The sequence below is a fragment of the Oryzias latipes genome, chromosome 3 (assembly GCF_053564925.1).
Source record: "Oryzias latipes strain Hd-rR chromosome 3, Olatipes_Hd-rR_3.1".
In the NCBI taxonomy this organism is placed as follows: Eukaryota; Metazoa; Chordata; class Actinopteri; order Beloniformes; family Adrianichthyidae; genus Oryzias; species Oryzias latipes.
The window spans coordinates 23,924,953-23,950,924 of NC_136239.1; the positions used below are offsets into that span (position 1 = coordinate 23,924,953).

Below are 25,972 nucleotides of genomic sequence, written 5' to 3' on the forward strand. Positions count from 1 at the left end.
AGATCTAGATCTAGATTTTTCTTTACATTATAAGGCACTTCTACATATTTATCCCAAGGAACTGCAGTCTCTGTGAAATACAATGATACATCATGTTAAAATCTACAGTACTTTCTCTCTGGAGTAAACTGTGTTTCGATGCCCCCTTTTTTCCGCTTGTCTACATTGTGTATCGTCCTGTATTCCTTCCATTGGTGCTGGTTTTCATATCCTTTTTGGGATGTTGATGTCCTGCAAACTTTGGTTGCTTGTTGCTGGATTTTACCCAAATTACCTGCATACGTTTACAAGAAATCTGCCTCAATTCAGTCTTTTTCCTCCCTTGGCATACTTTTCTGAGGTCGCCTTCCTCCATCCACAAAGACACATCTGTACCTGCCTTACTCTATGTTTGTCTTGTCAGAGATGACCACTTCTATTAGTTTTATTAGGGTGTAACCCTTGTGCTATCCTAGGCACTTTAACGTTGGGAGTTGGGTCATCTAAACCCACTAAACAGTGCTCTGAACCTTTTTTCTTCAATGATTTGTGATCTTCACTGGTGTCCATGGATTACATGAAATCTTTCCACCTTTATCCACCTTTGTCATGGTAGGAAGAACACCTCAATGCAAGGGTGGGGTCATCTAAGATAGCACAAGGGTTAATATGAGATCTTTAAGGGTTAAATTTAATGTTTCAACATTTCTTTACACTTGTGTCTTTTAAAAATAATTAACACGTCTTTATTCTGCAGACAAAATAACAATATTGCAAAAATATTAGGAATTTTACTTTTATTTGAAAGAATGCACACATAAATTGAATGTATCACCATAACACATTAACAAGTTATCCTCTAAGGCGTTTTTCATTAAAATGTTATCCAAAATTAATTTTAACAAATCTGAACGCATACTTAAACCCCCAGCAGCAATGCTGCAACACATCTTTGTCAGTCTTAAAATTAATTGAAAACTTAATCTAAAACTTGGGAAACAAAATCTGTTATGAAAGGCTTTTGCCACTCTGCCATGGAGTATGTCTAAGTAATTTTTGGAATTCGTTTAAAGCAAAATTCAGAAAGGCAAACTTTATCATGGTTGATGAATTCTCATTTTTTTCAACAAATTGGTTGAAAACGGGGATAAAAAATAGCGGTGATGAAGGCATTCTGTTTGGAAACTAAACAGAGTCAAGGACTTGCAGAACAGAGAGGCCCGACCCTTCAAGCTGTTGGAGCATTCCAGAACAGAGTTCAGCACAATGCGAGATGACTTTTCGAGCGTTTTACTTTGTGTTTTGTTAACTTAGCTTTTTTTTTATTGTTGCACCTTTTGATCTTGGAGGAAAACACAATTTTTTTCGCTTGAGGCTTTAAATATAACAACTTTGAATCCTTAAGGATTTGTGACTGAGCTTTAATTCTAAAGATAAAATGTCTCAAATAACGTTCACACACCTCCTAAAAGACAGGATATAGCACTATAGATGAAAAAAGGCACATTTTTAAAGTTTAATTTGTACTGACAACTATGTTTTTAATTTAATCTAAATGATGAACAGGGTTGTAGAAGTTTGAAAAAGAAAGGAACTTTTCTACAGGTGTTAAAAAAAAAAAGAAATGAACAAGAACACAAACCTGTTAAGGTATGATTTGTTACCATTTACAAACATCACAGCAAACCATTAGTGTCATATAAAGCTAATTTAGTAGCCATTGATTTTAACATTTGTACACAAACAATTTTCATCACTGCTCACTTGCTCTCCAACTGTTACATTTGAAAACATTTTTCATCCTGTGATTTTTTTTCATAAAAAAATGCCTTTTGTTAAGGTAACAAAACGGAAAAAGATGTTTGAAGACATAAAAATTGGGAATTTCTAGAACCAATAAAGGGTCATTTGACTGCATTTGTTGTTTTCTGCACTTTTAAAAATCAAAACTTTCCTTGTGTAAGGTGAATTAGAAAGATTAAAGTAAATCTTTTGTCTGGAACATCCCTTTCTCGCAGATTTATGTGCTATTTTACTGTCAATCAATGAAATATTTAATAAATACCACAAAAGCCTATCCAGTCTACGACAGGAATATTTCAAAAGCTGATTTTATGCAAAACAAAGTCTTGTTTTCTCTTTTGTCTTTTTTTTAAACCATTGCACTTATGTATTTTTTTCAATTTTAGCCAAAACACAGCTCAGGTGTTGGCATAATAAAAGCGCTAAGTTAATTTTATTTTTCTCAAACAATTAACAGGGAAATACAAAGTTGACATTTTTTAAAAGATTGATTCAGCCTTCAGCATAAAAGGTCTAAACACATCTTTACTTTTTTCAATTTTACTAAAATAACTTCACTTCAAACGTTTTTTTTCTATAATCTGAAAAAATGTTTGTTTTCTTTTAGCATGTTAAGAGCCATTCACATCCACATTAACTTTAAGGTTAAGGCCCAAAGGTAAACCTTGAAGACGGTTCTATTTAAAAAAAGCCAATCCACTAAACATTCATGACACCTTTCAAAAGCTCTTCAACAAACCTTGAATGCTGAGAGTGCTTTGATCTCTCAAGGAATTCCTCACTCATCTGATTAAGCGTGTTGTCTTTTTCCAAATTTAAATTGAATCTACTTAGATACAAAAAAATCATCTCCTTTTTGTGAACAAGTCATTAGTGTAATAATCTAAATACAAAATGTAGTTCTAGTTCATTCAGACAGTGAGTGTGGGTGCCTCAGTCATTAGTCATGAGAGAAGGCCGGCCAAAAATCTTCATCTACCTCAAACATAAAGCATTGCAGTGTTGCATCAAACTTTGACACAGTTATCTTATTTTTGACACAAAACTAAACAACCATGCAGCCGATCATCATTAAAATGCAAACTCTTCAAACAAAACCATTGTTTTGCTAACCTCATATAAAGTCTCCGGCTGAAAAAGAAGAACAAATAAACAGAAAATGAAACGCTAATAAATAAGAAGACAAAAACGGCTGGATGCAAACATTAAAAAAAAGATTTATTAAGAAAAAAAAAACTACATTCAAAAAGATGAGAAGGTTGTGGAATTGTCTGTGACTGTAAGGAGGAAACGTTTGAGAGGCTTCAGAACAGTAGATGGCAGCACATTCCAGCTAAACGCTGCTCAGCTTTCAGGACAACCACATCAGACGCTCTTTGGTTTTTCAAGAGGAAAAAAAAGGTTTCCAACATTGTACACTGCGATCAACAAAAAAAAAACCAAATAGTTCACATATTTTAAAAAAAAAAACATAAAAACATACAGAAGAGTCAGATTTAAAAAAATATATAAACAGAACATCGGGCTTTTTAAACAGCCAGAGTTTACTGCTTTGTAGGGAAAAGCATACAAAGTGCATCAAGTTCATTTAGCCCTTTCAAAGTAAAGCATTGTTACAGCATGACTGCACCGCCATGGCAGTTTTAGAAAAAGAACACAGCAACCAAAGATTAGACTTCTCAGCAGTTTGAATTCATTATTGAACCATTGGGTGATCGTGTTCATTCTTTAACATTTTTGATGAGCTCATTCCAACATCACTGTTCAGCTTCTACGCAAAATCCAGCAGAAAACTATTAAATGTGGCCGTCTATGGCCAAAGAAAGATGTAAACTCTTTCAAATTAAATATAGAAGTAAAAGTAAAATATAAAGGATTCCAATGGTTAAGCAGCACTTTGAAATTCATTAGTTTGGCAGTTTAATTTGCAGTCAGTGGAAAACTTCTTTGGTCAACTCAACATTGTGACTGAAATGTTCATCATTGTGTGGATGAGTGTGATGGAAATTGTTTTTCTGTTCATTTTAAAGTTTGATACATCCAACAAAAGGACAGACAGGCTTTTATTGTGCAAATAGAGCGACACTGAAAAACTGATTTGGCACTATTAAAGATGGCAGTAAATGGGACTAATATCTAGAATTAAATTTTAACTGCATGAGGATGCAACAAATTAATTCAGCCCGATCCGCTCCTGCAGCCAAAACAGGGCTGGTTGTAAAACGCTGGGCCCGCCCGTCACAGCCTCTGTGTGCATCTGCAGCAGTACCTCTTGTAAAACGAACAGCAGGGGCAGGCTCATGCTCAGCAGCTCAAACAGCACCGTATAGTCGTGGGCATTGTCCCTCAGGTGGCCAGCGACGGCCTGTGCTGCACTGCGTACGCAGCAGGACAGATATGAGGGGGCTTTGCACACCGCGCGGGTCACACTCAAAGGCCAGCTCAGCTGTTTCCTGGTGAACAAGCTGCAGGTACCTGCTGCAGGTCGACTCTGCAGTTCCACTGTGCTGCCGCACGCCGAGTCTTCTTCAGCAGCGCGGTTTCGCTCCTCCACTCCAAACTGATTCTGACAGAGGACGTAGATGGAGAGGTTTCAGTACTCATTACGAATGGCATGACTAAAATATTGGAGGAGGGTCACTTACAGAAGGTGAAGTGAAGCTCCTTTTTAGGTGTGTCCCATTGTTTTGCTGATCAAAGTGAGGTCTGCAGTATAATTTCTCTGGAAAATACAGCACACGTCCTTATTGAGTGGATCAACATACATGAATAAAAACATTTATTAATAGCATGAAGAAAACATACCATTGTCAGGGTTGAACACATGTAATCCTTGGGGCAGAGGCGAGCTGCAGATGGAACAACGAAAGCACTCCCTGTGGAAGCACAGTCCCTCGGCACGGACCCTCTCGATCATGTAAACACGCTTTTTGCAGGAGTGACATTTCTCAGAAGATTGAGAAAAAGCTCTCCGCACCGAAGTTCCCTGGAGAAAAAAGCAGAAAAAAAAGGTTTGAAAACAACATTAGGAACCTAATAATGTGTTCTCCTTAACAAATAAAGAAAAGCTACCATCAGGGAACATGCTTGCTTTCAAAAGAATAAACTACTTGTCTTTTGGAATCCATTTCTCATTTGGACACACAACACACATTTACATGGGATTAAAACTGTGCAGCAGAAAACATTCCTCATATGAACGTGTAGGTGCTGTTCCAGCATGTGGCAGATGGGTTGGAGCCAGCAGTCTGGGTGGAGCAAAGAAACCCTCCATGTACCACCACAAAATCACACGTCTACTGTTTGAAGGCTGCAAGTGATTAAAAGCCCGACTGGTAGGAACCAAAGTTAAAATAATGCTTGCACGCAAACCCCAGTCTGGAATACGACTGTCAGATTGCACAGACGCGATTATCAGTCCAAAAATCTAGGTGAATATTAGTTCTGAGAGGGATGTTTGTTAGTGAGGGGGTAAATTCTTGTTCCTCTGCCTTCAAGGGTTGCCTCGGTCAATTATCCCACAATTCTCATAAAGAATAGAGTAGAACAGCATTATTTTCATTGTACAAGTAGAAGTACAATGCCATTTTAGCAGCAACTCCCTTGTGCAACGAATGCAACAAATAGGATATGAACAAAAACGGACCAAAAAATCGTGTTGAAATGGCGTGTGGTTGCAGTAACTTCCAGCACCTGGTGTCCCCAGTTGGTCTCCTATCTAAGGATTAACCAGACTTTTGAGATCAGATGGGATCAGCCGGAAACAGGGTGTCACACCCTTGCATTTATGATTAGAAAAATTAGTGCAGTAAAACAAAGGAGAAAGCTTAGACATGCAAAAGTCACATGCTTCGTAAGGTGGGAGGGGCCACTCATTTAATTTGCTATATTCACCTTTAGCACATCAAAACTGTCCTCTGAGAAAAGTCCTCTAAGATGAACAGCTTTCTCCTTTATGCTCTTTGAGTGAAACTCTCTAACTTTTTGTGTCTGAGCTCTTTTCTGCAGGACAACAACAAAAAAACAAAAAAACCAGAAGTCATCAGCATCGCCTTTCCTAAGCAATAGACGCACATGGAGGAAAAGACAGTCTTAAAACCACTAAAACCAAACAAATGTATTTAAATATGTTGGGAATATAATGTCTTAAAGTTTACTTTTGTTAAACCTGGAAGCCTGTTGTTAAAAGTGTTTGGTTCAATGATCAGCTTTCATTTTTATCTAATTTTCTAAACATGAAGGCACTAATATTCAGATTTTAGAGACAACAATTATAATCAAATACGATGGTGCGCATCTAATGGATATATAAAGCACAAAAAGCTAGTTTCATTGTAGTGTAAACTGTGTCTAATCAAATGCTATGAAGAATGGCCCTTTGCTTCCACCTTCAGTCATTTTAGAGCAACAGCAGACTTACATTGGGTACCGTATTTCCTCTTTTATACAAAAACTAAAAAACAATGTCTTAAAAAATACAATAATGACTATATACTTCTAAGGGATTTTCTTAACTATGCACTGTATACTTCTTTTTAATTCAGATTTGTCAGATTAAAAAAATAAATTAAGCTGATTCAGTGAGACTTGATGTAAAGAAAATCAATCATAAAGCATTAAGAATATTAAAAATAATTTTACCAGAATCAGTTTGTCCAGAAGCTAAAAATTTAAAGTGATTTCAAACATTTTTTAAATACAAACACCTTGGTAGCACTGACAAAAGTCAATTTCACTTAAAGTTTAATGAACGGAAGCAATGTTGCAAAAGATACCTGCCAAAAACTCATCACATCTATTTATACACATATTTGTGAGAAATTACTAAATCAAATGAATTAAAGCCAAACTAAAAAAAAACGATTTTCATAGTTTGGCTTTATTTTCATGCTCAGATGTTGCTCGTACCTTTCATGTTTGGCTCCATAAAAGAGAATAACTTCACATTTTGCTTAACTGTACACAAGTCCAGACGTATAATCAGTGTGTAATGTATAATCAAGAGCCACTCAGATGTATTTGTGAGGATCAGAGCATGCAGCAGAGATGCAAAGAGGAGACAGAGAAGAAAACAGACAGAGGAAGCAGAGATACTCTTCACCTCAGAGACATGTTCCTCCACCTCCCGGAGGCGGTGGAGAATTCTTCTCATGAAACAGATTCCTGAGTGGAGGGATGGAACAGGAGCGGGGAGTTCTGGATTCTCGGGCTGAGGCTTCATCTCTGTGAAAGCCTGATCAACATGTCTGAGCTTCAGATCTGTAAATGGACGGTGGGGGTGCAGGCGAGGTTCGGGCAGAGTCTTTGGGGACACTAACTGTTCAGCGGCTTTTCTGATACTGATTTCAAACTGAAAAGGGATATTAAACACATGAGCTCTTTAAAGTCAGACAAACTTATCATAAGAAATGTTCAAACTCAATTTCAACCATTGATTTTTGGTGAATATTGGTTATGGCAGTGCTATATATATAAAAAAAATGCATGTTAAAGGGGGTGTGTCCACTTAAAGTGAAGTTATTGGATAAAAAAGGAGGTCAAAACAAATTTTAAATGTTTTTGGGCATTTAGGAACAATAAAGGGTGGACATCTCTGCATGCAAGGGGACCACTACAATTATAGCAATTGTAAAATCCATGTATTTCTTTCAAATATTATAAATCTTACAACTACTTTAAATAGGCACAAGTCTAGAAAATCATGATCTAGGGTGCCTCTATGCAAAAGTGTCAAATCTAAAGGCCAGAGTAAAACAACTGGAGGAGACTGGTACTTATCCATAAAACCTTAACATTTAGAATATTTGCATTAAGTTTTATTGCAAAAAATATCAAGAAGATAAAGAAAAGATGCACAAATTACCCCAAAATTGTGTAAGTGATTTTTGAATTTCACTTGAAAAAATGTTTTTTTTTTTAAATCATTTCTTTGTGGAACTTAAAAGGAGAAGTCATGCAGGTGCCCACAGCAAAAAAAAAAAAACCGCTCCAGATTACCTGTGTCACTGATGGGGGCTTAGGTGGGACCGGAGGTCTGATTTTAACAGGCAGACTCTCCCTAAAGTCATGAGCAGAGAACAGCAAGGACCTCTCACTGAGGTCCAACTGGGTCTTTGCAGAGAACCAGGGGAAGACGTAGAGAGAAGAAGTAGGAAAGAGAAAAAAATACAAAGAAAAATAGCCACAGACAGTGACAGGAAAGTTCTGACAGAAGAAAACCACAATGTATTTCTGAACTGCAGCTGACAGCAGAGGAAGTATAAAACATATTTATGATCCATGAAAAGAGCTCAAATAACCGTTTTACCTTTCTGCAGTCATAAAAGATAGAGGAATTATTTTAGAGAAAATAGATGAATGCATGAATAAAAGTCTATATAAAGGCATGCTTTCTTAGGTTTAAACAAAGTGTCAGGACACTAAATCCAAATTACAGCTATATGTGAGACACTCTTTGCTATTACCTGAGTTTTGGGGACGCTGGAGCTGCTATTAATCTCAAACTTGGCCAGCAACTGAGTAGAAAGTGTTCCCACTTTGTTGTCTTTGGAGTTCTGCTTGTCTTGAACATACGTGTTATAACCGAGATTGGTGACCTAAAAACAGACAAACAAAAAAAAAAACATTTCTTTATATTTTTTTGTAAGAAAACAAATAGCTTCATTAAACAAATGGCAAAGACAAGTGTTTTAACAAACCTCCTCGATACAGAACGTTCGCCTCCTTTTGTTAATGAAGTTTGTGCTCTCAGTCTTCTTTTCATCCTAAAAACACAAAAGAGTAACATTAAAAACAAAACAGTCTAGAAGATTTTAAGGGAACTTACAAGTTACATTATACAAATTAAAACAATAAAAAAAAAGGGGAAGTTACCTTTGGTATGCGTTTTCTGTGAGGGGAAAAACTGAAGGCATCGTCATTACATCTGATTTCCTTTGAGGGATAGCATTCTTTGTTTTCATCCAGTTTTCTGGTCTCTGCAAAATAACATAGTTTTGGATCTCTAATATTCCCGAATACTGTGTTTTTTTGTTACAAACCCTGACACAGAAAGTAACAAACACAATGGAACAAAACACAAAAACCAAAAGAGAAATATCCAGGCCTCAATGTCTTTATTGTAGCTGATTTAAATAAAATAGTGTTCCAACTGAAAGCGGAGACATAAATAAGACATTTGAAACACCTCATGAAACACAGCCGTTACCTAATGCAGGTAGAGGTGATCCACGGAAGAGCTCGTAGAACTTGGACAGGAACGCGATTACCCTCGACTTATCCAATTCCTCATTGGTGCTCTGCTCCTTCGCAGATGTGAATGGTTGGATCCCAAATTCCTGTTCGCTAATGTCAAGCGCAAGCTGCAGGTTTGCCCTGTGATCCTCCTCGTTTAATGAGTCAAAATCTCTGAAGGACACAGGTAAAAAACAGAAAGATCACAATAATGAGAGTAAGTGGACTTAGCGATACAGTGGGATGATGAGCGTATCTGTGTGTTTGTTCTCTTTTTCATGCTTGGTTTTCCCTGCTTGAAGAAGTCACATATGAAGCGCTTCAGTTGCACGCTTACCTGTGACCCTCATTTCTATCTGGAAATAATAATAAGACAGGAATGTGACAGAAAGGCTTGAGCATGCTGAGTGACTCACTTCCTAACAGATCCTTTCATGCTTTCATTTTTTCTAGTCAAGTGGCAGGCGTTAGGTAAGAGAAAGATGATGTACAAACCGACACGACCTGTCAAATCCAACAGTCGGAAATTACCTAAACCAAAGGGAATATCTTACTCCTCAAGGACACATGCTGATGAAACTTTTCCACAATGTTGAGCAAAAAGTCGCCAGTCAACGATTTCCAAAAATGGGCCGCACTGATGGTATGTGGACATATGAAGCAAAGAGGGGAGCAGTAACCTAGCAGCAGCACAACAAACATCCTGTTATCCCGTAAGTGCTGAGGAGTGCGCTCTCAATATTCTGTCAGCCCCCTTCCCCTTCCCGGGACTCAGTTCTTGTGGCGAGCCTCCAAATGGTGGAGAAATGAAGGAAATGCCAGCGGTTCCTGGAAATCCACAGAAACTGCAGTGACATGTGCTAAAGAATAGCAGCATACCCGTCATTAAAGGGGAAGGGGAACGAACAAGTCTACCATTAAATGGAGAATGTCAGGAGTAACAATAAAACAACAATAAATTCTTTACAACTGTTGATTAATATAGACAAAGGGAAAGCACAAAAGATCAAACAACCAACAAAAAAAAACTAAAACAAAACCCGTTTTCATGCTCGATCTTTGACCTAAGTGGGCAGGTCAATACTGTGTGTAAAAAAGGGGGAAAGTCCTTTTACTAAGCTAACATTTACTTTAGCTTTGCAAGTGTCTTTCATACAGTGGTCACTCTTGCAGTCCTCATTTGAACACACTGTTCAAATGCAGATTTAAACTCCAAAAAACAGAAACTGTAAGTCTGCATTGAGGACATCTAAAGTCTTGTAGCCATCAGAAGGTCACAAACATGTCAGTAGTGTTATTATCGTGCTGAACATATTTAACACACCTATAATTCCTTCACAAAGTTGTTGCAGCAAGAACAAACACAAAGGTAGAGTCATGGCAGGGCATTCCTGTGTGCATTTGTTGAGTTTAGGTGTGAAGACAGATCTGCACGCTGATGTCCTTTAATGCCTTTTACGTACATCAGCTGTGGTTTAAATCTGTGGATGAGAGCACAGAGGGCGATGCCGCTCTTCCAGGATGACGTGAGGTCTTTGATGGACACATTCCTGTAACCCTCTGTCTGCTTCTTGCACCAGGTAAGAAGTCTTGATGGTCTGATCTCACAATCTGTAAAGAGAAAATGAAAACATGAAACTAGGATTGTCTTACACAACAGTTGAACATCTTGCATAACAAACTACAAAAATGCAGGAAGTAGGTCATGCAGAACCTCGTCGAGTTTCAGCTTTTGACGACATGACATAAAGCCACCCACATCTGACTGCTCATGTGCAATCTCATTAAAGAATCCGATTATTGGCAAAATATGCACACACATAAAATGAGTTCTATTCCAGATTACATCACTCTCTGTATAATAAAAATAAACAAGTAAACAAAAACAAATAAAAGCAATAATAAAGGACAAAAGATGAGTGCCAGGAAGTCAAGTCAAGTCCACGTAAAGTGTTTAAAGCGGTTCAAATTGGTCGTATTATTAAAAGTTCAAGAGGTAACAGCAGTTCAGAGTGATGTCCTTTGGGAAAAAACACGTTTCAGCAGTTTTTGGCAGTAATCTGTAGCACCTGGCAGAGGACAGCTGTGGAAACAACAGTGCCCAGGATATGAAGGACCCCCAGAATTTTTTTTTTTTCTTCAGACAGGATGTGTCCAAGTCTTGGATGAAGGGCAGATAATCTCCTCTGGAGTCGTTCCTATGCATTTCTTTTCCTACCCTTCTTTTTTCTCTCTTAATTAAAAAGGTGAACAGGTTCTTTCTGAAAAACAGTAACAAAATGAAGTTTTTAGCTGCATCCTTGTGCTGTTTTGATCTACCTTTTTATTTATGCATCGGTCCGGCTCACAAAAGGGTCCTGTTCTAACTCCTGTAGGCCTCTTCTTCCAAAGTTGCATGAGTTGAGCAAAAAAAACATGGTTTGTTTCTATTGTACATGCTTGCCAAAACAGTTGTATGATGTCATTGAGTCAGTGAGCGAGTCCAGATCCATGGCAGCAGACTCAAAACAGTTAAATCTGTGCAGCCAAAGCAGACCTGGAATCTTTCAATCCATAAAAACAGTGCAAATCGCTTTGTTTGGTAATCTGAAGCTGAGATTTGATTTTATGAAAAATCCCCAAGGACAAAGAGCAGACAGTCAAGGTGGAGTTTTTTTTTTGCTCGTCTGCACCCGTCATCTGGTCATTGACCCAGACCTGAGGGAGTATTCAAACATCAACCGGAACAAACAAAGAGAATTTCTGTCGTGGAAAAGAATGTTTACACAGTCTGGATGGAGAATATAAAAAACACAGAAGATTCGGCACACAGTACAAGACGTGCTGACATAACCAGCACGGAGAAGCCCATCTGCAGGTCTTTGTGGGGCTGTCGGTTCCACAAAAATCTCAATAAATCTTTTAAGATTTGAGAAACAACCTCCCTTGTGGACATAAGTTCTTCTTTTGATAGAATAGTCGAGGAAGGACAACGGGAAATTCTGGAAAAACAGTAGTAGTGCTGGAGAGGTGTTAGGTCTGAAATGCAGTCCAGGTCAATCCAGCGAGCAGTTTATAGTCCTTTATGCTTGAAACAAGCAAATAGGCTAAGACAGAAGAAAAAAGCAAAACCAAATGTTACATTTTAAAAGGGGGACAATCTTTTAATTGGTTTATTTAAAATACTGAGGCTATTATCCCTTTTTTCTGTGAAGATGGCAAAGTTATGCCCAATAACTCCATATGTTCTTTACTGAAGATGTTGGTACAGCAAAAAGAAAGCAAAGAGCTGATGGAATTACATTCAAGAACATTGATAGTGATAATCAATTAAGCTTCTACTGTCTAAGTCACCTTTTTTCTGGTTAATAGGCCGTCGTATGGTAACAGCACGCTCCAAAGAGCAGTGATTGAGCTCTCCAGTGATGTACAGGTGGTGCACCTAGATCAGGAAGAAAACTGAGCACTCACACTCAAGTCATTTGTGAAGTTTTGCATACAAGTTTGAATTTAAAACGAAAAGATCCTCCTACCTGGTTAGGTCGGACACAGGTAGAATTTAGGTTGGTGTATCGACTACTGGGATCTATGGTGTACAGGTCAAAGTTTTTCGCAATGTTTTCAGGAGTTGTTTGTGGGAGCAATCGATAAATACTTTCCCTGCAAAGAAAAAAAAATGATACTCATTTCACTTTAGCACGGAAAACTCAAGAGATGCAGTGTTTTTTAAAAAAAATCACGTTTTTTTACCTTTCTGCTAACACTTCCAGGACTGATCGGCCCTCAGCCCAGCTCCTCACCATCCAGGCTGTATCAAATCCACTCAGGAAGCCGCGAGCACAACCCGTTCCCATTGGCCAAAAGGGCTGCAGAGAGAGGAGTAAACAGAAAACCATGGCTGTGTGGGTCAATGTTCCAATATCAGGCAAAAGACTGATATGAGTGAAATGAGAGTAAATCCATGAAAGCAGAATAACACTAATCCAAGTATAAAAAAGGCAAATGTTTAACCTTATACTGATAACGTAAAACAAAAGGAATCAGATACCTTTTTGATTTTATACATAAAAAACATGTCCCATCATAATAAAACACTAACAGAAAGTGCAAAAGTGCACCATTTAATTTATTTAACAGAGATTTGTATTCGAGTGGATTCCCATTTCTATAACTGGTGAGCAGACAAAGTCATTCTCATTATTGTAGATTTATTTGCACACAAAAAAAGGTAAAAGGCTTATTTTTAGCCGTTGTTTTACTGAGATTAGGCTAGCCCGGAATTTGAAACATGTTTTGCTTTGCACTTGACCAAAAGTCTGGCTTTAGACACTGAATACTTCTGACACATGTATAATAAAACTGTAAAGACAATTAGCTCGCAAATGACGTAATGGACAACTCCCTAAATGAGCATTATGCCTGTGAGTTCATGTGAGTCAGAGTCACATTCCGCTCCTATCTTCCTCTCTTGATGACATCAAGATGGCAATAAAAAAGGCAATCAGCTGGACTAAAAACCAAAAAGATTTTCCTGAAATACCTCTCACCCTAGTACACCTGCCCTGCAGGTTGTTATGATCTAAAACTGGACTTTCTTATCTGAACTGATGAGCGACACATTGTCTCACCTCAAGTAGACTGTCTCCTACAAGAGCCACCAACAGCTGGTGTCCGTGTCTTTCCCTGATGAGAGCAGCGTTCTCAGAAGCATACATGTTTGTGAAGTCAAACATTGCTACATCCGGCTGCCCACAGTGGTTCTCAGCAAACTTGAGTGTAGGAAGCTGATAGTGGGTGCCAAAGTTAGCAGCCTCTGTGGCGTAGCTCAGAAGAGCTTCCTGGTTGACGTTTTGACTGCTAAGCAGCATCTCAGTCTCAACATAATCCTGTTTCAGAAAAAAAAAAGAGTTAAAAAATCTGCTTTGTGTTTTATAAAAGACAATTATATACTGATGCAGCATTACAGTCTTGTAATTATAAACAGTTTGTCAGACATTATTTGTGCATAAAGTTGCATTGGAAAAAAACAAAATTCCTTAAAAAGGAGATTTAAGGTGGTCAATAAAATTTACCCAGAATTAATCATGGAAGTTTGAAAGTTTCGTCAAGACAAAGCTAACACTTTTGAGCCAGTCAGTCTGAGACCCCTGAACCAAAACTAAAATGCTCTAAAGAAGGCTTTGTTTTTACTTTTGTTTTAAAAAATGATTTAACCTTAGAAAGGAACTGATAGATTTACATTTTTCTTACATTTATGAGAACTCCCTTTTCCAGCAGGCTTTGCTTTTTGGCAGTCATGACAAAGTAATGTGTGTTGTCCTTATAGTACACGATGTTCTCGAGATCAACACCTGGAAGAAAGGGTATGGTATCAATATTTCTGCAACTTTTTTATTTAATACAGAATCCTTTATTTAAGGGACAAACTAAGCCTTTTAAAGACTCCAAATGTTCTAAAAACATTAAAAAGACCACATCCAACACTGGAAGGGTTTTTCTGTGTTCATTAAAGAATTTCTAAAAATGTGTTCATTTCTATTAGCTTTAATTCCTTTTTTTCTTTTTCCTCTTATTTCTCTACTTTATACAAGTCAACATAGCTTTTACTGGAAAAAGAAAATTACAACAATAAGATGAAGTTTACTTCAATGCAAAATAAGATGTTTTTTTTTCATGTCAAAGGGAAAATTTGGGAGATTTGAATTCCCACCTGTCTTCGCTTTAAGATCAAGAAAAAACTTCTGGTTAAAGATGAAAGCCACGCCGCTGATCTCCTCCACTCGGGCTTCTGCTGTAGTGTTACTGTTGACGAAGTTTGCTGTAATGGCAATTGCCAGTTTTCCTCTGAGCACTTTCCTTTTAAAACCTGGGAAAAATAAAGACACGGAGAGAGGAGTGGATTTAACATTTCCTTTTGGCTCATCTGTTTAAACCAAAAGAAATCTGGTCTTAAACCATAATTATGAGGCAGTTATTTATGGATAAAAGGCAACTAACGGAAGGGGAAAAGAACTCATGTACCTCAAGAGGAACAAGATATTAAGTCGTTACCATATCTATCATTAAAAAAATCTTTCCTAAGGAACTTGTATTTTTAAAACAATAAAAAGACTCTCTGACAACCAGAGCACATTTCAGAAAGTTCTGGTACCATAAAGAATACATGTAAAATCATTTTTTGTTCACTTGAGAGAAATCCTAACATATACACAAAAAATTTGGTTTGCGTTACATTTGACATTTCATCCGTCTGTCTCAAAAAATAGCAACAGGTTTTAGGTTGTGCTACCACAGCTGGGCCAAAAAAGCAGACTAGCAGTGGAAAATTACATCCTTCTGGCTTTGTCATAATTGGGGAATGAGCTAAACATCTCGCAGTAACCAAAAATGCCCTTATATGGAATAAGCATTTGTTCTGAATTGGTTGTTCGATGACAGCATCCTAGTTAGAAGGATAAAAAATGAATGGGGTTGCAGCGAGTCAATCAGGAATCCATCGGCTGCCATACTCAGAGGAATGGTCTATTTATGTACCGTGTTTTGGTGGTTTTGCCCCCCCTGGGAGAGATCAATGACTTCATAAAGCAAACGTAAACTAAAGGCATATTTCAGCCATAATTGTAAAAATAAAATTAAAACTAAGTTGCATCATCTCTTTCCTGTAATTTTTAAATAAACAGCATCACCATTTAACTAAATACACATCATCTATGAGAAATTAGGTATTCCTAGATGATCTTGAATGTGAAATAAAATCAAATCGGACACTTCTCATGTTTTACTTTTTGCATGCCGTTAGCGTGTCAAACAGTCTGGGAGTGGCAGCAGGTTTCACTCCCTTATCAACACAATGTTATCAGGCCAAAAGGTACAGAACAACCTTGAGACATTCTGCCGGTTTCAGCCCTTTTTCTAGCCTCCTTCTTACCGTCCAACGAATTCTTGCGCCCATCGGCCCCGACCACAACATCAAAGTCAAAGTTAGCCACGGGGTGATCAGCAGGTCGAATTGCAGCTCTCCACCCAACGCCTGAAAGAGCAAATATGAGTAAACATTAAAAAAACATACATGTGTCAAGAGGACTACCGTCATCCTGAAATGCCTTAGAGAAGAATGGGAAACAAAGCAGCTTCTTTTTGTTTGACCTGAAAAAACACTCAACCAACAACTACATTTTCTTTTTAGAAGGAATGAATGGAACATTAATGGGACATTGGATGTGCAGTAGTTTGTCATTTAATAATAAAGTCAGAATAGAACTTTAGAGAAGTTTAGACTGCAAGTGGATGTAGGAATGACTGTAGTGTTCAGTGACGCAGCAAAGCGGAAGAAGCCACTGAGAGGCTTCATGTTGTGCAGAGAGCTTGAAGCGTTTTGGTTTTTTTTCTATTATCTTGTCCATCTAAAGCAACATTTTTAATCAGACAATTATCCTCAGTTTTGTCCTGTCTCTTTCTGAGCACAAATGGAGCTTTCTACCAGCGAGACAAGAACAGGTTTTTGTCTTAGTAAAAGACAACTACTATCCCCTTATAACCATTGCTTTCCCCTTTCGGGCCCATTTGCCTTACCAAGTTTTTGACATTTAAATACTGGGCAGCATGTGTACAAACCTCTCCATTTTAAAAGTGCCTTCCATGAAATCATATGAGCAGCCTTCACAGCAGAACAGGAGTGATAAGTGGGTCTAAATTTAGGCGAGGTTCTAGTTTTAATCAGTGAACCGACAGCAAAGCTGGAGTGAGTGGCTGCTTTAATATTTTGTTCTTCAATGCACAATGCAGACATGCTAGTTGGAATACGTGCTAGGTCTTTAAATTTGATTACAGTCCAAGAAATATTTAGCCAAAAATAACGTCGCTTTGTTGTGTATTTGCCAGATCTAGATAAGTTTTTAGTACCCGAAAGCAAATGACGGTGTTTATGCAAGCGACATCCATATCTGATGAAAACAGAATCTGAGCCAATGTTTGTCTCGTGTTTATTGGGGGCTGTCAAGGAAAATAAATACCTTGGGATAAAAATGGTCATGTGAACAGTCTTAAAGTAGGACCAAAGTAAAAGAGCAAGAGGTAAATACAGAGCCTGTAGAAAGCTTCAAGGCATCTCTCTCAAAGCAGTTCAACCCTATCCTAGCTACTAAATTCATACCTCCACTGCGTCCAACTCCTCTAATCAGTTGCCAGCGGTTGTGTGTACATGCATTCCACCACACTAACCCCTACATTTGCTGTCCTAAACATAGTGCATGCATCAATGGATACCTTCGTTTGTCTGATCCTCTGGTGGTTCCAACAGTTTGACAAACTCCACATTGATGTGAAATTCCACTGCAACAATGAGGGCAACTTTCAGAAGAATCAGTTGCAGCTGCTGAATGCCTGTTGGAACAAGAGGGAAAATTAGGAAAAATAATGAAAAAAAACTAAGAGTGACAGAAGCTGAGGTGCTGTGGTGAAAGAAGCTTTAAAGCCAAAATATTATTTTAGCAATAAATTGACATCCTCAACCCTTCGCCATTTGATATGATGGACAGTTTTAAGCCTTCAGGTTTGGAAATAAAGGAATAACTCATCCTGGGCCTGTTTCTACCGTACACTCAAGGGTTTCAGACATCCGATGAGTATGCCTCCTGTCTCAAGTTTCACCAGACAGGGTCAGCTAAGGAGAGGCTCCAAGATGACCCAAGACTTGTTTACATCTCTCAGCTGTGCTGGGAGCTGCTGGGGATCCCCCAGAAGCTGCTGTGGGAATGTGCACTTAACAAAAAGACCCGAACTCTGCTAAACCTTCTGATACCCTTATATGGGATAATTAGCAGCTTCAAGGATGTATGGGGAAATAATTATAAAGTACTACCAAGAAAGTATTTAAGTCAAAGCGTGGACGGAAAAAAAACATGTCACACCAGATGGGAGTTTTTTGGGAGCACAGACATGTTTTTAACCTTGTACACGCAACCGAAAAAGAGGTTGACGTGTCTGGCATTGCAAAAGACAGCGTCAACTTATTGTTGTATAGATGACTTGTAAAAGAAATGCTCAAAATCCACTAAGACCTCTATATCTTGTACTTAGTACAGCTTCTTAGTTAATTGCTGTGTGCTGCTGCAGCAATCAGATAATTGGCTCCAGCTGTGCAGTCTAAATATAAAAAACAGGAGGCAATGTTTGTCTCTTCTATTCTGGTTTTATTCTAAATAACCACATTTTCTGTCTTATCTTTGCACCAAAATGTGTTTCCCAGAAATGGAGGTGAGCATTATTCATGCTCAATAACAAGGTAAGGGGAAAGCCAAATAATGGTGCGTTTGTCTCTGTGAAGTCCGATACTCACTGATGTGGTCTATGGCTCCAGCACAGAATTTCCCGTAAAACTTCTTGGCCCCGAGGCCCCGCAGGTCATGAATAGTAAAGGGCCAAAGATGAAGCACGTTGTTTCTGGAGAAGGAGTCTCTCTTCTCCAGCACCACAACTTTGGCACCCATTAATGCAAACTCGATGGCAGTCCGTAAGCCACATGGACCTCCTCCGATGATGAGGCACTAAAATGTCAAGATGACAGATTGACTTCATTACCGGCGCAAGAGAGACAACACGTAGAAGTGATTTACATCATGCGTGGGTATTATAAACACAGAACTGAGACTTTTGCTACAGATGTCCAGAGTGAAAAATAGTTCTTATCCCACTTGTTTACATCATTTCAATGGGCATGATAGCTCCTCTAGAGATCACAATGAAGGAACAGCACTTTACTGCTTCACTGAAGCCTTTGAAGGCTTTAGAGTTTTGTTTAAGAGCTATTCAGCAGGATAAACCGTCAGACTCTGTTTGGTTTCAGAATGACTCCTTCCAGCAACCTGATGTTTAGGCAAGACTTGATTTAGTGCTGGTAGACAACGTTCCATAAAAAATGCAGTTAGCACATGCCTTAAAAATTACAGTCATTGCAAAATTGCCCAAAAGCGTGTGCAAACAACCTTCCGCATATTTACATTGTACTTCATACTCCAGCCTCACCACAAAGTGGATGAAGTCAGTTCAAGGAGGTTGGAGCATCTGTCTGTGCCTGTGTGGCTCAAACATGACATCATCCTGCTGAAGGACAGATTAAAGACCTGACGCATGTGTGCTGGCAAACACCACTTTTTTCCTCGTTTGAACTCACTACTATTGACTATAGAAAAATATGACCGAGGATTTGTTTCCCACTATGAATCTCCTTCCATATATTCCATAACCAAGCGTAACCATATCATCATGTTACCCCACACCCTACTCTACCCTTTCAGACTACCATATCATGTCATCATACATCTCTTTTTCAGGTTCTGGTTTGAATACCAGCTGCTTCCTTTCTGTGTGGAGTTTGCATGTTTACCTAATGCATGTATGGGTTCTCTCCAGCAACTCCGGCTTCCTCCCACAGTCCTAAAACATGCTCCATAGGTCAATTGATGACTCTAAATTGTCCCTCGCTGTGATTGTGAGTGTGTGGTGATGGACTGGCAACATGTCCAGGGTGTACCCTGCTGTCGGCCAACAGTAGTTGGTATAGGCGCCAGCAACCTCTTGACCCCGAAAGGGGTAAAGCCGGTTCTGAAGATGGATGGATGAAAATATTTTTGCTTTTGTTCATTACAAACTTTGTTTTTGTGCTTGGTGCATTTTACTCCACTAGATGTGTGCTTCGTTTGTGCTTTTCTTGTATTCTTTGCTTTTTTATTGAGCTGAGCCTTTTAAAAAAAAAACAATTGTTATAAATATTACTGTACTCTGTATGTCTTACCCACATGAATCTACACACTATCATTCTGTCGGGATGACAGCATTTGTTTTTTTTCCCACTCATTTCACTGTTTTGATCTCTCCATCAGCCACCAGCAGATACTTTGTGTTTGTTTTGGCACTGGCACTGTCACTGTCACTAGCTGATATTGTTGAATATAAAGGGCTTTTCCTGAGGGCTTGTTCCACATGTGCCGAGTCAGGTCACACATTTCCGCTCAGATTTACACCTGGGAACTCACCCTCTTTCCTGTAAGTTTTCTCTGATTTATTTGATTTGATCATAAACTCTCTTTGTACAGAGCTAACAAGTCACTGCATGATTAGAAAAGTAAGAGCCTTTGTAGTTCTTCTCAATTCCACCTAAAGGTCATTTAGTAAGGAACTAGTAGCCAATCATCTTACAAAACTCTGGTGTGAACAACTGATTTTATTAACTATTGTAAAAACTAACAAGCTGGATGCCATGGTAACGAAGGCCTGCTGCCCACAGAGTAGGGCTATGAACCAAAGGTTTGAAGGATGAGATGATAATAAAATAAAAGGAGTGGTTTAGCTGTAAAAGAATATAAAAAAAGCTGTCACCAAGTGATCCTCTCCACAAAACCAATGTAAAAGCAAACTGCCTGCCTCGTTACCAATCAAAACAGACATGTCTTATGAGGTCATTGAATCTTGAGCTTTTAAATCACAAGTTATTTCAAACCTTCACATTTCTATAATGAAGAAAATCCTTCTGGATCTGGTTGACTTGTTTGATTTAACACTGTGCTTTGAATCATCAAAACTCATAACATTTAGTTGGACAAGTTTCAAAACTAAGCACACACTAAAGCATTGTCACAGTTTTCCCTCTACCTATCGGAGTCTAACTTTGTTCTCCAAGGAGAAGCTTGTGAAGAGGGGCGAACGCGTTCACTGCAACTGGAGCCAAATAATCACAGTTGCTGAGTGATGCTGTCTCTTTCTCTGCACAATAAAAACACTGGGCACAGCTGATGGCTGAAGGTAATCACACTCCTGCAGGTTTTCCAACACTCGCTCATCACCATTACTGCCCCGCTCCCTGCTGAGGCCACTCTGTTCCAGATGCAAGCGACACGTCATTATGAATGGGAAGCAGGTTGGTCAGAATTTTCTTTCTTTATAATAAAAAAATACTCAAAAGTGGGCTTTTTCTAAACTTTTCTGTTTGATGACAGCTGCATTCATGAAGTTTGCTTTTTAGTCTGTTTTGTCAGAAAACATTTCTTTGAGAATAAAATGGTATTGGGAAGCACTAGTGGCAGTGCTTTGTTAGATGAAGATTATGATTACTAAACATGAACTTGAACAACTTATGAAGAAGATAGAAACAATACTTCCTAAATCATACAGGCTTAACTACAGTATATCTAAGCAAATGTCTACTTTTGAATAATCTGTACGACTGTTTCCTGTTATAAAACAAATAATAGAAGTATGACCAAACAATTGTGTGTTTTTCAGGTTCAGCTTGACTAAAAAGGGCTCCGTCTGCATGGAACTGGAAAGTGGGAGACAGACTAGAAATGTCAAAACTCTATATGAGCGCAGCACATGTCCTTGCGTGGAGAACCGCTCCAACCCAAGGGTAAAAACCGATTGAGGATGCTGAAAGGAAAACAGGATCTGCCTGTGGAAAGGACACACACGCTCCTCACCTTTGTTTCACTTCTGCTTTCATTGTGAAGGTGTAATGTAGATTTTAAACAAACAACAAGTGGATAGCAGGAGATTTTATACAACAAAAACCCAGTGAAACTGCTTCTCCACATGCTTTGTCCTATAAGAACTGGATCACCTCACTGAAAGAAACAGGATTAAAAAAAAACGTGTTTTCCTTTCCCCGCAAAGCCAACTTTAATGCAACACCTGAGAGGATAAGGAGGTTTAAAAATAGGGAACCATGAAATGGATAATGAAATAAAAGCTCTCAGAAAACTACGCAAATACTGTATTTAGACACAAATGTAACTTTTTGCTGTAAATTCACAGGTAAAACAAACAGTTCTTTTGGTTTTACAATACATTTGCCAACATTTTTCTAGACTTCCTTATAAACCGAATAAAAAATGTAGCAGAAAGATCCACAAATCTAATTTAAAAAAACAATCTATATTGGAAAATTATAAAATAGTTTTAGATTTAAGAACTTTCCAAAAACCTTCCCATCTATGAGAAAAAAACAAAACAAAGCTTAGTTCAAGTTTTGACATTGCTTTCCTTTTTTAGCAACTCAATGCCAAAGCACATTCTGTATGATTCACAACAGTCTGAGTATTTGAGGTAAAGAGACTGAGCCCTGAGTTTTTAGTAGATGAAATAGATTTTTAAAAGCTGATAAAATAAGAGAACAATATTACTGTTGTTGTTGTTGTTGTTGTTATTATTATTATTAATTTCTTCTTATTATTATTACTAGCCTGCAACTGTTTTGTTTGAATATGTCACTTAAAAATTCATTCTGAATCTGAGATTAACACTTATCAAGAGTTAATAACAATGAAAAAGTATGGAAAATGCATTTATTTTACTTTTATGTTAAAAACTAAATATGCCAAATAAAAACATTCAAACATGTATCTCATTTTACACCTCCAGCAAGTGTTTGACTGTTTACAAAAAGTACAGAGGGCATGGCTTCAAAGTTACCTTGGTGTTCACACAGGCTTGACCTTTCTTGTACTCCTTATGGGACATCCTCTTGTCCAACTTGCTCCAGAGAGCATTGGCCTTCCAGCAGGAGACCTTTGCCTTCAGGCTGCTGTAGAAAGTGTCGTGGTCTGCAGGGTCGAGGTCCAGGCGTCTGCAGAGGACATTGAAAGCCTGGAGAGCTCCTTTGCAGGTCGAGGCCTGAATGAAGTTCTCGAACAGCTTCGCCACATTCTCCTCCTCTGGCTTTCCCATCGTCTTCGCTGAAGTGCGATGGTCTGGTGTGCGGAGGCTCCTGCTCGCTTCAGCCCTCTCTGCCAGATGTGGCTACACCCTCAGCTTGGCTCGCACCGTCATGCCCAGTCTACAGAGGAACGACATAGTCTGATGTCATCTCATGGCAAAGACTCTAACAGACCGCTTCAGGCAACACGTTTTTTCCATGCACTTTATGGAAAAAAATTGCATTCATTGTATTGGTTAAAAAAGAGGAAAAAATATCACAGTTTCATAGCTTTATACCAACAAAAACTTGACAACAATAATCAGCTGTATAACCAACACTAATTTTTAAGAAACGGTAACCCTTTACCTCAATCAGCCAGTTAGCAGTTCAAGTACAGACAAGTTTCAGTTTAGGGGAGAATTTAGCACAAGCTGCAATGTGAGCCCGTCACCTTCAGGTATGTTTACTCGCTTAAAGTGTTGTAGGCGTCACTGAAACCTATAAAAGGACATGCTTTAGACCTTTGTTACACAAGCAGCCATTAACTTCCTGTTATAGTGTATTTAAACCACATTTTTACTTTTTTTTTAATTAACAATAAAACATGAATAACTCCTTTTTTTGTTTTTTTGAAATCTGTTTCACTTGAGCACATTTTGTTCCTGACATGTTTAAAATAAACTGACAGATCATGAATGAATGTGTTTATATATTGCATATGTGCCTGTGTGTGAAAGAAGGTCTTGTTCTGACCAAAAAGGCAAAATAAAACTTACTGTAGTTTCCCGCTTTTGCTTCAATCAACCATCAAGCATCTAAAAAATCTGTGCCAGAGCTGGACATCAAAGTCTGTGGGTGGAGACCACAGCTTCCGCAAGTTTTGGAAGAAGCCTGTCTTTGATATATGAATGTCCCGTGGACCAGGCACAGTTAGAGGAGAAGTCAAAGTCTCTGCCCAGGACTTAAACACTCATCTAAAGCTGTCACCACAACTGTTACACCCAAACTCCCTGAGGACTAGACTTTTCAACATAATGCTCAGAGGTTTATAGAGAAAAAAACACACACACACACAACAAGAGAGGTATTCTTTTTAAGGTTATCCAATAATTATTGAGACGTGAAATGTTTGTGTTTTGACTGTTGGGAGGATTTGAATGCTGCTCCAAGTGCAGCAGCATTTGTTCCGGGGATTAAATCTGCTCTTGATTTGCACTGAATCCTGTTTGGTCTTGTGTTTGCATCCTGTTTTGATGTCATAATACTTGAGGGAAGATTGGAGTCCAAGAAAAAAATATCAGCTTTGATCCCCTACAGGACCCTTACCACTGAGTACGCCAAGAACTTTAATGTGCACCTAGCTGCAGAACCACCTCTGCAAACGGCAGTGCTTCTCAAATAGTGGGGATGTTTTTGACAGTCAGTAGTTTCCTCAAAAAGAACCAAGTAGATGAGAAATCTTTGCATGAAAAAGCAGATAGATTCTGGTCAATCTTCAAGTGAAACTCAGCATGCAAAGGTGCATCAGTAAAACGTGTGGTCTAGCAAATCCTGCCGAATGGACGCCACTAGGAAACGCTGACTTCTGAACTTCACATATGCCTCCGCATCCAGCCCAAGTAAAGTGGTAAAAGCCACAGTCATTGGAACCATCTGTCATGTGTGAGTCACCGAGCACCAATTAAAAACCATTCTCCATCCAAGTGGATCCTCAGCACTAAAACGACATTGTCTCTGACGCGGCCTCATGACTTCATCTGACAGCATGGAAAGTCATTTGCGGGCAGACAGCTCGAGCCCACGAAGCAGCTGCAAAAGTATAATGAATAACAGACAATGAAAGAACACACACAGCTGAAGCACACAAATGATCAGAAAACCATCCGACTGAATGAAGCACTGCAAAGAAAGGAGAAGGTAATGGACAGAGATTACCTTTGCAATTAATTTATTTGATCATCTGTAACATGTAAGGGATTTTATCACATGTGACAAATAGGTGCAGTGATAGAGTTTATGATAAGTTACATTAGCCTATGTGCCTTTATTTTACTGCAAAATGACACGTACATTTTGGAATTTTGCTTTAGTTCTCAGATGATGATAACTCACCAATGTTAGGAATGCCAGCAATCCACTTATGGCATTTACTCCAACAAACAGAAAACATGCTATTTTTTGTTCTACAAATATTTTTAGAACAAACCTTAAAAGGTTGCTCTTTGAGCTGCCTCTGTTTAATAGTATGTCCATCTAATGATATATTTTAACTGTATTTTGTTTTTGTTTTATTTATGTTATATATATATATATATATATATATATATATATATATATATATATATATATATATATATATATATATATATATATATATATATATATATATATATATATATATGAAAAACGCCCCTCTCACCCTCCGCGGGTGGTTTCTCCTCCAAGCTCGGGTCCTCTACCAGAGGCCTGGGAGCTTGAGGGTCCTGCAGTATCTTAGCTGTTTCTAGCACTGCGCTTTTCTGGACTGAGAGGTCTGAGGTCTTTCCTGGTTGTAGCCACTCCTCCAGCTTGGGGGTTACTGCCCTGAGTGCTCCAATTACCACAGGTACCACTGTCACCTTCACTTTCCAGACTTTCTCCAGTTCTTCTTTGAGTCCCTGGTATTTCTCCAGTTTCTCATGTTCCTTCTTCCTGATGTTCCCATCGCTTGGCACTGCCACATCCACCACAACGGCTTTCCTCTGTTCTTTATTAACCACTACAATGTCTGGTTGGGTCGCCATTACCATCCTATCAGTCTGGATCTGGAAGTCCCACAGGATCTCTGCCCTTTGCCCTTCTACGACCTTCTGGGGTGTTTCCCATTTTGACCTTGGGGTTTCCAGTTCATATTCTGCACACGTGTTCCTGTATATTATTCCAGCCACTTGATTGTGGCGCTCCATGTATGCTTTACCTGCCAGCATCTTACACCCTGCAGTTATGTGCTGGATTGTTTTAGGTGCCTCTTTGCACAGCCTACACCTTGGGTCTTGTCTGGTGGATCTGAGCCTCTATGCCTCTTGTGCTCAGGGCCTGTTCCTGAGCTGCCAGGATGAGTGCTTCTTTCTAGCCATTGGTAGGACTTCTTGATATCAGCCACTTCAGTTATGGTCCGGTGGTACATCCCATGCAAGGGTTTGTCCTCCTATGAGGATCTGTCCTCTATCACTGTATCCTCTACTCTCCATTGCCTGAGACATTCAGTTGGGGCCTTGAGCTTCATTTATTCATGGATCTTGGACGTTT

General features: G+C 38.7%; 1 protein-coding gene across 5 annotated transcripts in view; it reads right to left on the reverse strand.

The window, feature by feature from the left end:
• The window catches only part of mical2a (microtubule associated monooxygenase, calponin and LIM domain containing 2a), a 34,920-nt gene that overhangs the window by 2,487 nt on the left and 6,461 nt on the right, over positions 1 to 25,972 (reverse strand). For 2 of the 5 annotated variants that reach the window (XM_023953473.2, XM_023953472.2), the window contains exons 2-23: positions 22,459 to 22,822; positions 18,332 to 18,539; positions 17,260 to 17,376; positions 15,923 to 16,024; positions 14,705 to 14,860; positions 14,245 to 14,345; positions 13,623 to 13,880; positions 12,745 to 12,860; positions 12,528 to 12,654; positions 12,349 to 12,436; positions 10,479 to 10,626; positions 8,990 to 9,189; positions 8,656 to 8,759; positions 8,481 to 8,546; positions 8,247 to 8,378; positions 7,780 to 7,893; positions 6,884 to 7,132; positions 5,677 to 5,784; positions 4,588 to 4,768; positions 4,428 to 4,504; positions 4,258 to 4,348; positions 2,896 to 2,913 (exon numbers count right to left, since the gene is read on the reverse strand). In XM_023953473.2, coding sequence (XP_023809241.1) covers positions 2,897 to 2,913; positions 4,258 to 4,348; positions 4,428 to 4,504; positions 4,588 to 4,768; positions 5,677 to 5,784; positions 6,884 to 7,132; positions 7,780 to 7,893; positions 8,247 to 8,378; positions 8,481 to 8,546; positions 8,656 to 8,759; positions 8,990 to 9,189; positions 10,479 to 10,626; positions 12,349 to 12,436; positions 12,528 to 12,654; positions 12,745 to 12,860; positions 13,623 to 13,880; positions 14,245 to 14,345; positions 14,705 to 14,860; positions 15,923 to 16,024; positions 17,260 to 17,376; positions 18,332 to 18,539; positions 22,459 to 22,713 — 3,015 coding nt within the window. In that variant the 5' untranslated portion in view covers positions 22,714 to 22,822 and the 3' untranslated portion in view covers position 2,896. Of the gene's footprint in view, positions 1 to 2,895; positions 2,914 to 2,979; positions 4,349 to 4,427; positions 4,505 to 4,587; positions 4,769 to 5,676; positions 5,785 to 6,883; positions 7,133 to 7,779; positions 7,894 to 8,246; positions 8,379 to 8,480; positions 8,547 to 8,655; positions 8,760 to 8,989; positions 9,190 to 10,478; positions 10,627 to 12,348; positions 12,437 to 12,527; positions 12,655 to 12,744; positions 12,861 to 13,622; positions 13,881 to 14,244; positions 14,346 to 14,704; positions 14,861 to 15,922; positions 16,025 to 17,259; positions 17,377 to 18,331; positions 18,540 to 22,458; positions 22,823 to 25,972 lie in introns of those variants that run through there. The other 3 variants (XM_023953471.2, XM_023953474.2, XM_023953475.2) reach the window with 3 other exon arrangements.